Raw genomic sequence first — 17,047 nt, forward strand, 5'->3', positions numbered from 1 at the left:
TCCCCAATGTCATAAATGAGAAATTTGCACATCCACAGATCTTTCTGATTAGATCTCATTTCACACTGAAACTTACCTCTTATTTGTTTAATCTTTTTGGCTTTAGGAATAACCAGACCATCAAATACATGGGAAAATGGACCATGACCTAAAAAAAAAAATTATAATTAAAATTAATAAAAACACAAATTTAATTTATTACACGTTTAAATATGTTTCTTTTACATGTGATTTTTAATCTACTTAGAAATCCATTTTGGAAAATAACTTTTTCCTCACAAATAAATACACAAAGTAATGAACAATACTTTTAGAAAATGTTTTAAAAAGTTTTAAAAATTTTAAATAAAAAAATTTGTTTAGAATGAACACAATCATGAGATGAAGATTTCATTATAAAACTTGCAGGTGTTTTATATATCCATAAGTGTTAGTGCTACTCACCCAAGTCGTGACACAGTCCAGCAATCTGAACACACAGGAAATCCTGTCTGGTGATTTTGAGCTCTGGCTGATTGTCATGAAGAATCTTGACCAGACAACCTGCTAAATACGCCACTCTAACACACACACACACACACAAATTCATGACGAAAAACACAATCTAGCAACTTTTTCAAAGATGTTAATTGCTTTACTTGCATGCCATGTGACCGTTACCAACATCAGAGAACCATGAACGTGCGAATGTATAGTCAAATTATTGAAATATTCAAATCAATCTATACAATTTGAATTATCAAATTATCAATTATCAAAATATAATTATTTAAAGATAATATAAAATATGATATTAAATTTAATGTATTATTTAAGGAAAATCCTGAGGTTGGCCGTTGGTCTTTGGTACTCGACTGCGCAGTCATGAGAGTCTATTAATGCCGCAGTTCACATCTCTCGTCCAGAAAAACACACAAGTTGTGAGAAATCATAATTAATAAATATGAAACATGGAATACAATCCATGTACCTTCTTCCACTGAGGGGAATATATCCGTTGTGTTTGTCGCAACAAGACGTTAACTATCATTCTGACTGTCAGACAAATGGAGATATCCAGAGATATTCAACTCGGTGAAGAAAGTAGTTTCCAGGCATTGCATTTAATGTCATGTATTTATTCATCTTGATTTATAACAAATTGTGTTTTTCTGGATGAGACGGCGTGAACTGTGGCGCTAATAGAGTCTCATGAACACACAGAAGACCAATGGCCAAGGTAAGGATTTTTGTTAAATAATACATTAAATTTCATATCTTATACCCCAGAACACTTGGAATGGGATTATTCTGTGATACTTTTGTATTTAAAAAAAAAAAAGCATGATTCTGGTTACTATTCACTGCCATTATATGAGCACGAGTGGGACATTTAAAAAAAAAGATTCTCCTTTTGTGATCCATAAAAGAAAGAAGATAAAATGGCATTAGAACAACACCAACGTTGGTGATAATGTATGACTTAATTTTCATTGTAGTGTGAATTATTCTTTTAAATGGCCTACAATTTCAGCTGTAAATATAATAATATCTTACCCAAGAGAGTGTTCGAAGCGATTGTGAGAAGCTCCCGGATACACCAGATATGTTCCTCCGAGTTGTTTGATGTGACGGAGTCTCTGAAACTGAGGTGTATCTGTGATCTTCACCAGCAGGGGGTGCAAAGCAATGTGACCATGAATGGGGTCGTTGAAAATCTACAATAGCAAGAATAGATAAGTAAAGCACAGATTTAAGCAACTTCTCAATGAAAGATGCCTTCTGTTATCCAGGAAATCTAAAGTACATTCATGCTTATGTCCACGGAGTAGGAGAATATTTTACACATGGACATTATGTGAGGCGATGTGGAAGATATTAGGGGCTTTCGCACCAGAGGAACCATTTCATAGTTCCTAGAATTATTGGCGGAAGATGCAGTTTTTGGCATGTTTGCACCGCAGGAACTAGGAATGATTTTAGTTCTAGGAACTCTTTATGAGTTGGGGTCAGTGTCAGAGAGTCAGTGAACAACATGGCGGAATACAACAATATTTTTAGCAGTGATATTGTCAGGCTTTTATATTTACAGCGAAGTAAGCTAATTGCCTACACAATGTATAGCATTATAATATAGCATTATAATATGTAACAATAAAGTTTACGTTGGATTCATAAATTAATTAAAAACATAAAAAATCAAAACACACCTAATGTACTTTGTTTGTTCTTCATTTTCTATAAGTATAGTTTAAGAACCTTGCTGTATTTTTGTGTAATTAATTAAGAGAAAGTACATCGCCATCTTACTCCGACGTCACCTGTCGTCAACACGACCTCTCGGGGAACAACCCTGGTGGCTAGTGCCTATAACTAAGTGACTAGAACTACCTGGTGCGAAAACCCATAATTACAATCCACATTTAATATATGTCGGCAGCACTGCTAAAAACATGTATGTTCCTTCAGGGAAGTGAAAAGTGAAATGACATAAGCAGAAATGTTATACGAGTAGTTTGCTTACCTTCATTTGTTCTTTTGAGAAGTCTAAGGAGTATTTCTTCAAGATATCTTGCAATTCCTCATTAATAATCTCCCATAACTGTTGTTTCTCAGGCTCTAGAAAAGCATGACTTTTTATGATCTCAGTGTAAAATATATGTTTTAAATAATTTTGTTTGCTGGTTTGTAAATGCAAGAAAACATTTCAGCAATGCATTTACAATCTTAGAAGAAATGTGTAGAAGAATTACACATATTATGAGTAGCACTCTAGTTTACACATTTTTGGTCAATATAAAATAATACTGTGTTGGAGGAATTCAGTTGTTTTAACCACGAACACCCACAATGTGGTAATATTACACATTTACACATCTTTGTGTTAATCTCATAGGCCTAGTGAAGACCAGGGGCCTCATGTATAAAACGTTCCATAGATTTTATCCTAGAAGTTTTCAGTTTTATAAAACCATGCACACGCCAGAACCTGCACAAAACTCCCTTTAAAAAACCCAGTCAGTGGAAGATTGTGTGTACATGCATCTACACAGCAGAATCCCCAGAGTTAAATTAACATTTGGTCCCACTCTAAAGAGTGTTAAAGTAACTCTGAATCAGAGTTAGAGTTAATGAGATAATTCAGTGATTAATTAAGTGATGATTGAGAAGTAGTGATAAACACCTGCTGGTAACAAGCAGAATCACTAAAGGAAAGAGAAACACAAGAACTGCAAGTGACTTCCAGTTTGGTAAGTAAGTACCCAGTGGGCGTTTGATGTCAATTTAACATCAATATGACATTAAATTGATGTCAAAATTACATCAAGAAATTGGTCAAAAATGAAAGTCAAATTGACGTCAAAGTGTTGATGTCAATTTGATGTCAAGATTTGACCTCTGCTGATGTCATTTTGCTAAACAAAAAGGTGAAACGCATGGCCGTACACTTATTACCAGCTTCACTTAAAACTAACCAGATTTACTTTATTTAATTTCCGGTTTAAATAAATATAATATTTAAATAGTTTAAAATATATTAAACATATTTTGATGACACCATGATGGTGGTTAGCGTTTGCTTTAGTTGTGCTCTTGACCCTTGACTCTTTAATATAAAAATGTCTCTGGCTGCTTTAATTGTGTGTTTATAAAGCACAACTGTTGTAGCTAAAAAAGCCATCAGAAACTGAGATCAGGAGATGTTGGTTGCTTATTGATGAAATCATCATGTAATTTCCTGAAAACCTGATCATGTTCAGTGTCTAATGCTTTGATTATATGGGACTTGTGGTTTAAAAGCGGTTTTGTTCATGATAGAAGTAATTTGATTCTACAGCATATCTAGTAGTGTTGTTTATCAAATAATGTACTTGGTTTTTAAAAACTATTTAGTGCACAAAACCCTGTCATCTATGGCATTAATTAGACGCACACAGATATCAAGAAACAGCGTATGAATCTCAACAATGGTGACAATCAAACAAAATATCCAGATAATCAGATCAACTACAGCTGCATAATTTATTAAAGCCGCAATGCATGCTGGGAGATATGGGTGAGTTTTGATTGGTGGTACCCAGCATGCACTGCAGCATGAAGCATTTCATTGATTGTCACCACTGTTGAGAGTCATACACTGATTCTTGATAGCTAAGTAATAATGTTAAGTTTAATGCATTAAATGTTTTTAAAATCCTTTATTAATTAAAAAAAACGTTATTCTCATGCTGTTAAATTAAATGGCTTCTATTATAATACAACATTAAAATCACAAGTCCTATATAATCAAACATTAGACACTGAATAAGATCAGCGATTCAGGCAATTACATGATGATATTGTCATCATCTTCAATAAACCGCCATCATCTCCTGATCTCATGGCTTTTTTAGCTACAACAATTGTGCTTTATAAACACACAGTTATAGCAGCCAGAGAAAATTTTATATTAAAGAGTCAAGGGTCAAGAGCACAACTAAAGCAAACGCTAACCACCATCATGGTGTCATCAAAATATGTTTCATATATTTTAAACTATTTAAATATTATATTTATTTAAACCGGAAATTATATAAAGTAAATCTGGTTAGTTTTAAGTGAAGCTGGTGATAAGTGTACGGCCATGCGTTTCACCTTTTTGTTTGGCAAAATGACATCAGCAGAGGTCAAATCTTGACATCAAATTGACATCAACACTTTGATGTCAATTTGACTTTCATTTTTGACCTATTTCTTGACGTAATTTTGACATCAAGATGCCCGCTGGGTAGTTTGGTGGTGCTTGAGGTTGGACCACCCTCGAAGAAGTCTCGCATTTGCCTTTCAACCCCCCATTCAGCTCTTGGCATTGGAGGCACTGTTCCAACTGTCAAAGCTGGGCCCATCCCACATCCATTGTACACGCCCCAGTAAACTACAACTGTGATAGTGGACCCACTGGCTATAAAGAGCAATTCTCCTCTTCGCAACAATGCTGTCGTCAGTTCCTTGTCTCTGTGCAGCGAACTGCTGTCCGGAAGACTCAGACCCCTTTCCACCCCCTGCTTCAGGCACGGGAAGCCATCCCGGGCATGTCAGGCTGGATTCTGCAGACTATAAAACGGGGATAATTGCTTCAGGGGTGTGGTTCACACTTCAGTTCAGGATAAAGACGCACATCTTCTCCGCTCCAAAGTGCAGTGCCTGCCGACGAAGGGCGCCGTCAAACTGTCCCACCAGAGAACAGCAAGTCAGGATTTTTCAGTCACTATTTCCTCATTCCAAAGTAAGATGGTGGGCTCAGGCCCATCCTCGACCATAGGCTCCTGAATCACGCATTAATGAGGCGGCCATTCAGGTTGTTGACTTTGAAGCAGATTCTCTCGCAGATTTGCCCAGGAGACTCTTGCCCAAGGTTCTTATCGGTGTATCTGAAAGTTGCTTTCATATCCAGATAGCCTCTCATCACAGACCATTCTTGAGATTCGCATTCGAGGAGGTGGCTTACAAGTAAACAGTCCTCCCATTTGGGCTGTCTCTGACTCCACACACTTTTATCAAGTGCATGGACACGGTTCTCTCCTCTCTGAGACAGGCGGGAATCTGCGTCATGAACTACCTCGACGGCTGACTAGTGTTAGCCCGGTCTGAGCACAAGCTCTGTGCTCACAGGTCGCTGCTCCTCAGTCACCTGGAGATTATTGGGCTCAGAATCTCCTCTGTTAAGAGTTTCCCCCCAGCAGATGAATTGCCTTCCTGGGGGCAGTTATCGACTCGGACCAGATGCGGGCCTGGCTCAAGACGGAAAGCTTGCTGAGTATTCAGTGGCGAGTGGTGTCTTTCAAAGTAGGTGTTTTCCTTCCCCTCAAAGCTTTCCAGAGCTTGCTGGGCCTGATGGCAGCCACCTCCTCTGTGGTACCATTGGGCCTGCTCCACTTGTGGCCCCTGCAGTGCTAGATAAAAGCCTGAGTTCCGTCCAACACTTGCCATCAGGGACATTTGCGCCAGAAGGTGGATTGTTGTTGTGTCACTGCTGTGGCACATTGGAAGGACCCTCGCCTATATCAGACAGGCGTTCAATTAGGACTGACCTCCAGAAGGAAGATTGTCATGACAGATGCTTCCAACTCTGGTTGGGGAGTTCTGTGTGAGGGCACACCAGAGTTCGGCTCCTGGTCCAGCCTGGTGCAACACCTGCATATCAACTGCCTCAAAATGATGGCAGTTTTCTTGGCCCTCAAAACCTTCCTGCCAGCCCAAGAAGGGCACCATGTCCTTATCCGTTTGGACAACTTGACAATGGTGGCCTTCGTATATCACCAGGGTGGCCTCAGGTCATATCTCTTTACAAAATAGTGAGACACCTCCTCCTGTGGGCACAGGGTGCCCTGGGTTCTCTGAGGGTTGTGCACGTGCCGGGCAGCTGAACAAGGCCTGGGGCAGAGTGTCTCCAGGAAAATGGAGACTCCACCCCCAAATGGTTCAGATAATCTGGGAGATCTTTGGGAGGACAGAGGTAGACCTCTTCGCCTCAGAAGCCAACTCTCATTGCCCATCATTTTTCACTAGGGAACAGGACGCACTGGCCCAAAAATGGCCCAAGGCTCACCTGTACACCCAATCTCTCTGCTTCCTCAGGTCATCAGACGTAGCAGAGAGACCAGATCCTCAGCCCTCCTGGTGGCTCCACTCTGGTGAAACCAATCGTGGTTGACAGCTCTGTGGCTGATTCCGCTGAGGAGAGACCTTCTCTCTCAGGCGAGAGGGTCCCTTTGGCATCCCCAACCTGAGTTGCGGAGCCTACATCTGTGGTACCTCGACGGGAGCCTTTGCAGCTCCCTGTAAGGGTATCTAACACTATAGTGGAGGCCAGAGTGCCATCTACAAGTCGCCGTAAGTGCTAACTTACTTTGCCCGGTCCGGGCCCTCAGGACTTATGTGGAGCACTCTAGCCAGTGTCGGCAGTCAAAGTAGCTCTTTGTGTGCTTCAGAGCCGCTCTAAAGGGCTGCCAGTTACGAAGCAGAGATTGTCATGCTGGATAGTTGATGCTATAGCCCTGGCCTTGGTGTGCTCTGAAGTGTGCTCTAAATGCCTCATTGGAGTGAGGGCCCACTCCACTAGGGGGGATGGACTCCTCCTAGGTTTGGTCCAGCAGAGTCTCCGTTGGGGATATTTGTTCGGCAGCCGGCTGGTCTTCGTCATCTACCTTTGCTAGGTTTAATAACTTGGACGTCCCTGCCCTTCAGGCATGGATCTTGTCCGCTTGACTGTCTTGTGCCCCTAATAGTGGTCTGGACGTTTTTTGCTGAGGCTCCAACTTCATAGCCTGAGCCTCCTGCAGTGCTAGATAAAAGCCTGAGTTCCGTCCAACACTTGCCATCAGGGACATTTGCGCCAGAAGGTGGATTGTTGTTGTGTCACTGCTGTGGCACATTGGAAGGACCCTCGCCTATATCAGACAGGCGTTCAATTAGGACTGACCTCCAGAAGGAAGATTGTCATGACAGATGCTTCCAACTCTGGTTGGGGAGTTCTGTGTGAGGGCACACCAGAGTTCGGCTCCTGGTCCAGCCTGGTGCAACACCTGCATATCAACTGCCTCAAAATGATGGCAGTTTTCTTGGCCCTCAAAACCTTCCTGCCAGCCCAAGAAGGGCACCATGTCCTTATCCGTTTGGACAACTTGACAATGGTGGCCTTCGTATATCACCAGGGTGGCCTCAGGTCATATCTCTTTACAAAATAGTGAGACACCTCCTCCTGTGGGCACAGGGTGCCCTGGGTTCTCTGAGGGTTGTGCACGTGCCGGGCAGCTGAACAAGGCCTGGGGCAGAGTGTCTCCAGGAAAATGGAGACTCCACCCCCAAATGGTTCAGATAATCTGGGAGATCTTTGGGAGGACAGAGGTAGACCTCTTCGCCTCAGAAGCCAACTCTCATTGCCCATCATTTTTCACTAGGGAACAGGACGCACTGGCCCAAAAATGGCCCAAGGCTCACCTGTACACCCAATCTCTCTGCTTCCTCAGGTCATCAGACGTAGCAGAGAGACCAGATCCTCAGCCCTCCTGGTGGCTCCACTCTGGTGAAACCAATCGTGGTTGACAGCTCTGTGGCTGATTCCGCTGAGGAGAGACCTTCTCTCTCAGGCGAGAGGGTCCCTTTGGCATCCCCAACCTGAGTTGCGGAGCCTACATCTGTGGTACCTCGACGGGAGCCTTTGCAGCTCCCTGTAAGGGTATCTAACACTATAGTGGAGGCCAGAGTGCCATCTACAAGTCGCCGTAAGTGCTAACTTACTTTGCCCGGTCCGGGCCCTCAGGACTTATGTGGAGCACTCTAGCCAGTGTCGGCAGTCAAAGTAGCTCTTTGTGTGCTTCAGAGCCGCTCTAAAGGGCTGCCAGTTACGAAGCAGAGATTGTCATGCTGGATAGTTGATGCTATAGCCCTGGCCTTGGTGTGCTCTGAAGTGTGCTCTAAATGCCTCATTGGAGTGAGGGCCCACTCCACTAGGGGGGATGGACTCCTCCTAGGTTTGGTCCAGCAGAGTCTCCGTTGGGGATATTTGTTCGGCAGCCGGCTGGTCTTCGTCATCTACCTTTGCTAGGTTTAATAACTTGGACGTCCCTGCCCTTCAGGCATGGATCTTGTCCGCTTGACTGTCTTGTGCCCCTAATAGTGGTCTGGACGTTTTTTGCTGAGGCTCCAACTTCATAGCCTGAGCCTCGCTAGTTAGCCAATGCTTCCTAAGGGCCCTCTTAGTGGCACACTATGTCAGAAATAGAATGGGACATCAGTTTACTATCCTTTTAAATCCATTTAAATGCTTTTGTCACATCAAGCCCTTCACGTCTGGTGTAGACATGCTGTAAGTTTGTTTTAGTTGTTTCTTTTTTTCTGTTCTGGTTCCTCTTTCCTTCAGTAATTCTGCTTGTTAAAAGCAGCTGTTAATCACTAATGCTCAAACATCACTTACATATTCAATTATCGCATTAGCTTCCATCTTAATTGGTCTTTGTCTTGATCTTGGAGGGTTTGATCCTGACTACACTTCTGGTTAACATTCCTGACAAATTGTGTGAATGTGAGTGTGTACAAATTAACACAAAAAGTGTTGTCCCAAAACTCACACATTGATGTGTAAGAATTTAACACAGTTTGAATCAGTTTTAACACATCCTTTCTAAGAGTGTATAGTGGACTTTCCAGAAATGTGCAGCTTATATTTGTGTTCATTTTAGCACTAATATAAATATTTTCATACAGAATATGAGCTGTAAAGTTTTCTAATTTAATATTTTAATGGTGGGACTAACTTTAGGAAAGTAGTTCAAGCAGATGAAGTTCTAGTAATGCCCTTCTGACGTAATTCCTGTAGGCGGAACAGCTTCCTTTCTATCCTTGTTAAATCTATTGCATTTACTGGCAAGTCAAGTCAATTTGCGCTCCAAAGAAACACATAACATTATTTGAATGTACTAAAGCCTTAGACTTGAACAATAATGTCGTACTGAACTTTTTTTTACGATTTTTACCGGTTTGTAAATCGGATGTTACAGATGGATATTACTCTAAATACAAATATGGAAGCAGGAGATAGACAAAAAGATAGATACACATCATATGAAACTGAATTGTGTATATGAACTGCAAAATTAAATCAAATCACATATGTCTTCCCTTACCTTCACTTTCTTTAAAAGATTTTTTTAGATCCTGAAGACTTTTCCGGTGATCAGAGAGAGTTTTTTTGTTTTTTTCAGATCGAAGCATCTTTTTTGTTTTTGGACTTCTTTTTGTGGTTTGTTAATAAATGAGATGAAGAGGCAATAAAGATCTGTAGAACTGCATACAGATTTTATAGATCTAGCAACTTAACTCGCTGGATTACATGATGAGGAAAGTCATTGTCACTAAACTATAAGGGTGTGTCTCAGACAAACATTGAACTGTAGTGAAGGGGAATGAATCGGATCAGAGCGACTGCTGCTGGAAACACATTCAGGAAGTGCAATCACACAATATTTGCTGTATAGTTTTTGTATATATATTTGTCTTAACTGCCTTTGGTATTGGAGCCTGTTAAGCAAATACATACAAATGTAATGCAAATATTATTTAATAAAATGTGAATGTTAAAGGGATAGGTCATGCAAAAATGTACATCTCCTTTATTCTGTGGAAAAGAAAATATTTTGAGAAATTTCTGTTTTTTTGTTTAAATGGGGTCCAGTGTTGTTTCAACACCAACATTCCTCAAAATATCTTCTTCTGAGTCAAAAGAAAAGACATGACAGCAGTGATACAATAGTTATATAACACTGTTATAATGACTGTTCCACTACACCTAAGCATTTATAGATCCAAGTACTTCTGATAAAAATTGTGCTTGTAACAGGTTTGCTGGGTTCATGGTTGGTGTTGTTTTCTCATGTTTAATATATTTCCTTTTAAACTATTATTCCTAGTTCATGTCACGTGTCTTGTTAGTAGATGTGACAGGTGATGTCCTGAAAAACAAAAGACACACTAACACCCATCTGAAATACACACCTGAGTTCAAACTGTAAGGTGTGTAAATGTTCACACACATAAAATAATTCTGTGTTTGACTTTAATGAAGTATCTGTAGTGAAACAGGTTCTGTGTGAAGAACAGGTGACGCAGCTTCAGTAGATGAACAGCTGATCTTTGTTTGTTTCCACTGTGAGCTTTCACTCTTTTACACGTCGCTGTTGCAATGGACTTTGCAAAATAAAGAATGAAATTAAAGCTTCAGTGTCTTTAAATAAACAATAGAGCTACAAATATATAAGTAAATGCAACAACAAAGGTATATAAAGTAATAAAAAATGCTGCTGCCGGTTCTCTTCTCTTCATCACAAGTTCGATCAAATCATCCTTCAGAAACAAGATGATGAACTTTACAGCCACATTATTAATAATGCTTTATCTTAAGAGTTTTTGCTGTTTTTATTTAATCTGAACAATAAAATCCAACAGGGATTCTAACTAACACTTTTTAGTTAACTTTACTCAGTCTTAACTTTGTTGTAAAATCTATCTGTACTATACACATACTATGCACTTTTTAATCCGAAAACCCAAGTTCAGATTAATTGATTGATTGCTTTGAGTGACATTTTATCAAGCATGATTTTTGCTGATTTTTTATTTATTTATTTATTTTCTTCACTTTTCTAAAGCCAAAATAGTACAATTATAAATGTGATTATAATACATGATATATGTTTTGTCAAGTTGGCTCCATCGATTCCTATTGTTTCCAATAACATTGATTCTCTCATAAAACAGTATTAAATTAATTCATAGAGCTCAGGGGCCGTATTCACAAAGCATTTTATCTTACCACTAAGAGTACTCCTAAATCACATTAAAAGATTTTAGCTAGGAGTTTTCTCTTAGAAGTTATTCACAACGCCTTTCAGACCTACTCTTAGTAAAGAAAAATGACAACTCCTAAACTAAGAGTGAGTCTTCGTTGCTATGGATGACGTCATTACTCATGCACGAGCCTGACTGAAGTGACCACTTTGATTGGCTGATGATTGTAACGCGGGAATGATTCCAAACACCTCCCCTACGATGATGAGTGACAGGTGACAGGTCTGAGAATGCGTGCGCTACACAAGTAGTGCGAAGGACGGAAGATGATGAATAACTGAATAAATAGCCTAAATGAATAAAGAGTAAGGCCAAACAAATAGTCTAGTAGCCTAATGAAACATATGGATTGATGCAATATCTTTGCAACATTATTGAATTAATCTGTCAATATGCCTCTGCCTACGTTTGCAAAGAGAAGAACATTTTAATTTGATTCACAATGAAACGTTACAATTAGTTTACATGCAATGAGTAGCCTAGTTTTGGTTGTTGTTGGTGGCGGTATTGCATCGCTAGTTATGCCTACAATGCAAAATTGTTCCCTCGCGATTGGAAGCTCATGTAGCCGTCGCATACGCATTTCAAAACATCGCAACGTGAAATGCCACAAAAAGCGGTTTGTGAATAGGTGTTAGTGAGTTAGGAGTCCTCTCGACTTCTTTTAAGCTGTCCCAGGCTTAGGTGCTACTTTTAGGGCTAAAATGCTTCGTGAATTACTCTTAGTCAAAAAAATTAGGAGTCCTAAAGTTACGAGTGACACGCCCATTATTTTTAGGAGTTGCTCCTAAATTCGCCAGTTAGGAGCTACTTTTAGCCTTAAAATTCTTTGTGAATACGGCCCCAGAACACGTTGTCAGGACTCTGGTTTGATCTTCAGCCTTTCTGTCTTGTGTCTTGATTGTCAGTTCACCTCACTCTACCATCACAGCTGAATCCCATCCTAATCCATGCTCTCACTCTCATTACTCACACACCTGTTCCCCATTTTCTGCACTTATTTTCTCCACTACTTATGCTTCTCTCTTTCTTTGGTTCTCTGTCAGTGTGTTTTGGTTTCCGTCCGCTTCACCACTGTCCCCTTGCCTGAAAGTCTTGTTTTGGTTGCTTCCTAACCTTTAAAGCCTTGTCTGATTATTTAATTCCTGTTTTGTTGTTTATTTGTCTAGTTCCTGTTCCCTATCTCGACTCAGCTTGTTCACCTGATTTTTGACCCCCCTGCTTTCGTCCTGGACTATTGCCTTGGCTTCTTCCTTGAAACTGTTGGTCCGCTACTGTTTTTGACCCCAGCATGTCCATTGGATTTCGCCTCTGTCTCGCCCTCTTACTTGGTGGCTCGGCTACCAATTATTTTATGTTTTGTATTGTTTTCCTTCAACCTTTTGGACAATAAATCCTATTCTCAATTGATCTGCTCTTGGGTTCCTGTTGTCTCTGCACCTCCCTAACACACGTCCTGAAATTATATTCAGATTAACCAAAATGTTGCATTTTATTTCTATGAATAATTTACATTTGCATTAAAATATGTATTCTTATTGATAACACAGATTGGCTTAAACGGCACACATGTAAATGTATTAGATCACTTCAGACTTTATCTGTGTCTCATTTCGAAGGCTGAGTCCTCCGGAGGTTTCATTTGTCACGTCATTGAAGCGGCTTCATTTCAGTAAACTGACCATTACAAAGTCATTAAGAAATTACAACAATCTATGCTTTATTAGGAATAACTGTAACTTTTATAATGTTACTGTTCTGAAATAAGAAATCCTTTATGACATATGCGGCTGACAAATGTGACCTCTGGAGGAAGAAGCCTTTGAAATGAGACACAGATATAATGTGTGCGATTAAAGAAGTCATTCATATTCACCTGAGCCAGATTAAACAGGTCAAATCAGGTTTCCTTCAAGTGTTCACAAGAATAATGAAAACATTCAGTGCTTTAATGCAAGTAAATCCAGTCAATCTGGTTCTTCTGTTTAAAGCAGGAACAGATCATATCGGATCAGAGCGACTGAACACATTCAGGAAGTGCAATCACACAATATTTGCTGTACTGTTCTTGTATATATATTTATAAATATATATTTGTCTTAAATTACTTTGGTATTGGAGCCTGTTAAGCAAATATATACAAATGTAATGCAAATATTATTTAATAAAATGTGAATGTTAAAGGGATAGGTCATGTTTCCTTTTAAATTATTGTTCCTAGTTCATGTCAGGTGTGTCTTGTTAGTAGATGTGACAGGTGATGTCCTGAAAAACAAAATACACACTACACAGCAAAATCCCCAGTGTTAAATGAACACTGCTCAGTGTTTATATGAGTTCACACTCAGAGTGTTATAAGTATCACTGAAGCAGTGTTAAAGTTAATGAGATAATTAAGTGATTAATTGAGTGATGATTGAGCATTATTGAAGACACCTGATGATAACAAGCAGAATCACTGAAGGAGAAAATCACAAATGTGAAGTCACCATTATGGTGATCAGTGTTTGCTTTAGTTGGGCTCTTGACCCTTAAATTATTAACATTAGTTTGGCTTGGCTGCTGTAATTCAGTTATAACAGCCCGATGAGGAAAGAGAAAAGTAATCTGATGGTGTTGGCTGTGTTCTAACATAATCATTTTTGACCTGAATCACTGAACTAATTTATAGCCTAATCTCTGAGCTAGATAGCAGCACTGGCCTTGTACAGCATAATAATTTCAGCATTTCCAATGTAATCCAAACATTTTTTTTTTATTTGTTCTGATTAAAAAAAAAAAAAAAAATGTATAGAGCCAAATTAATTTACTCTGTTTGTAATTATAATCATATTATATATATATATATATATATATAGAGAGAGAGAGAGAGAGAGAGAGAGAGAGAGAGAGAGAGAGAGAGAGAGAGAGAAAAATTAAGATAGGCCTACTCTGTTTGTAATTATACTAATATATATATATATATATATATATATATATATATATATATATATACACATACATACATATATATATTTTCCAAACTGCGTAGGAACCCTGAATAAAATAGAAAAATTCCTTTAATCTCTGATGCAAATGTTTGAATATTGAATGATGTGGAGCTTCTTCTGCTTTGTGTTCAGAATAGAGGAATTGTAAAGTGACAAAGACATGAAGGAGAGATAAAGATCAGCTGATTTTATTCTGTCACAGATCCAGTGTCCTCAAAGCTTCATCTCTGTATCTGATCTAAAATATGGATATCAGTGTCCTGCATGACTGACAGTGTTTGCATGTTTCCTCAAAAATACATTAATTTCCATACACAGCAAAATCCCCAGTATTAAATCAACACTGTTCAGAGCACATATGGTCCCACTCTACAGAGTGTTAAAGTAACACTGAATCAGAGTTAAAGTTAATGAGATAATTAAGTGATTAATTCTATATGGGGAGGCTGCAGACCTGGAGCCGGTAGATCTACGCCCCAGGCAGATTTACGCCCCAGCAGTTTTATGCCTCTGCTGTTGTGTCATTAACGATTGTAATATAATGCGTTAACACTCAATTTTCAATTTCCTTGGTTCATATTTAATCATTTTAAGTCATGTTTTATTATTTTTTAATTATTAATTATGTTGCAATCATCAGAAAGCACCACATTTACGTTTTTTGTTTTGTTTTTGTAAAGATAAAAAAGATACTCTACTGACACAGACCTTGCGGGTACTACATTACGACAACAAAAGCACTTGAACACAACACACTGGTAAATACCAGTTCACAAGTGGAAAATATCATCTTTTCCATAGCACGTGAAGGCAGCATAACAGCAGGGTGTTAAAGAAACACTGAAGCAGTGTTAGAGTTAATCAGATAATTGAGTGATGATTGAACATTATTGAAGACACCTGATGATACTTTCCAAATTAGTGCTTTGGCTGCCAAACAAAAACCGTAAAAATAAAGTAAAATATCCTAATTTAAATAAAATGCTAAAAACTTTTACAGAGATTTTCAATTTGATGACATTCTGTTTAAGCTAATTTTATAAACACTATTAACATGGGAATGCATTATATCCTGCAACATCTCGATAGACCTGGGACTTACGCATGGATCTTAGGCTACGTTTACACAGAAACGATCTGAAGAGAAAACGCAAAAGTGATCACTTTTTATTCTGCGTTTAGACGAGCGTTATGGGGGGGAAATCTGCGTGCATATGGTGACGCAAAAGTGCGTGATATTCAATGCAGTATGCACTCCAGGCGGCTAGGTGGCAATGTGAAGCACTGATCGGTGCCTTCACTGTCTAGCAGACTTTTACGTTTTTACCGTTTAGACGGAAACGCGACGGTGGAGCGTTTATTAGATTTCCACTCTGGAGGGTGGTTTCACTTTTTTGTGTTTTAAGCCCCAAAAACGCCGTCGCCGTCTAAACGAAAGGCACATCTGATAAAATATTTTTACGTTTTCACCCGCGAGCGTTCTCGTGTAAACAGGGCCTTATTTGTGGACTTCAGTTTGGCCTTCAATACCATCATGCCTGATCTTCTCACCACTGACCCAGCTCTCCATGTCAACCTCAATCTGTCAGTGGATCTCCAGCTTTCTGACAGCTTTCTGGGGGAAACTCACACTATCAGCACTGGTGCTCCTCAGGGTTGTGTTCTCTCCACTGCTCTTCTCCCGTACACACACGACTGCTCCTCCAAACACTCCTCTGTCAAGCTCCTGAAGACACTCATCTGCCTTATCCAAAATGGTGACGAGTCTGCTTACAGACAAGAGGTCAAACAACTGTCACATCAACCTGGAGCTGAACACACTCTGACCAGTGGAGATGACCGTGGACTTCAGGAGGAACATCTCAGCACTCAATAACTGCAGAAGTGGAGGAAATGAGAGAAACGTCTATGAAGAATTGGCCTGTTTTTTTTTGCTTGACAAAATGGAACTCAAATCAATTAATCTTAACTTGGGTTTTCTGAGTAAAAAAGGCATAGTATGTGAATAGTACATTACTAGATTTTTTTTTTCAATTAATTTCAGACATTAAGTAAAGTTAACTAAAAAAGTGTTTGTTTTGTTGGATTTTAGAGTGAAGATGAAAACTTTACAGCCGCATTATACTGCTTAAAGTGTTGGTTAGGGTATAGAAATGTGCTCCTGGTTGATAAAATAACAAAGGAAACTGGAAAGAAAACCAAATGCATATAAATCAAACATGACAGGATATTTGCCGGAGTTATTGAAGACAGAAAGAATAAAAAAAAACAATTGTGAGATAATCAAACATGCAAAACTGAATGCAAAATGATATCAGTTCATATAAAAACAAAATAATTTGATGTTTGCATTGTACTGTATGCTTCTTTGAAGCCAGCAATATTCCCATGCACTTCCAATTAATTTCATCAATACACTGGTGTGTGTCTATAGGGCTTGGCATTAGAGATGAGATCTATGTGCTGTTTGTAAAAGGTTTGGCTGTTTTGTTCTATCAGGATCACACACAAACTGAACATGTACTGATCCATGTAATCTCTGATCCACTGCAATATGATCTCATTAAAAGCAAATAAGCTGTTGTATTCATACAAACTTTCACTTTTAACAATCACTCCAGGCTTTGTGTTTACTATTGTGTAATTTATGAGAGTAAAAAAAGAGAAAATCTTTGTCAGTAAAATGATAAAGT

General features: G+C 39.1%; 2 protein-coding genes across 2 annotated transcripts in view; both read right to left on the reverse strand.

The window, feature by feature from the left end:
* Nucleotides 1-6,231, reverse strand: part of LOC311279835 (deoxynucleoside triphosphate triphosphohydrolase SAMHD1-like) — a gene marked incomplete at both ends in the record, with an annotated part of 36,027 nt that extends 29,796 nt beyond the window's left edge. The window contains 6 exons of the mRNA XM_084391594.1: nucleotides 77-148; nucleotides 445-560; nucleotides 1,537-1,697; nucleotides 2,504-2,598; nucleotides 5,712-5,912; nucleotides 6,051-6,231. Of these exons, the coding sequence (XP_084247720.1) occupies nucleotides 77-148; nucleotides 445-560; nucleotides 1,537-1,697; nucleotides 2,504-2,598; nucleotides 5,712-5,912; nucleotides 6,051-6,231 (826 nt within the window). The remainder of the gene's footprint in view (nucleotides 1-76; nucleotides 149-444; nucleotides 561-1,536; nucleotides 1,698-2,503; nucleotides 2,599-5,711; nucleotides 5,913-6,050) is intronic.
* The window catches only part of LOC311286415 (uncharacterized protein), a 120,286-nt gene that overhangs the window by 25,819 nt on the left and 77,420 nt on the right, over nucleotides 1-17,047 (reverse strand). The gene's annotated exons all lie outside the window — the stretch shown is intronic.

This window comes from Rutilus rutilus (genome assembly GCF_951802725.1).
Source record: "Rutilus rutilus genome assembly, chromosome: 2".
NCBI classification, from domain to species: domain Eukaryota; kingdom Metazoa; phylum Chordata; class Actinopteri; order Cypriniformes; family Leuciscidae; genus Rutilus; species Rutilus rutilus.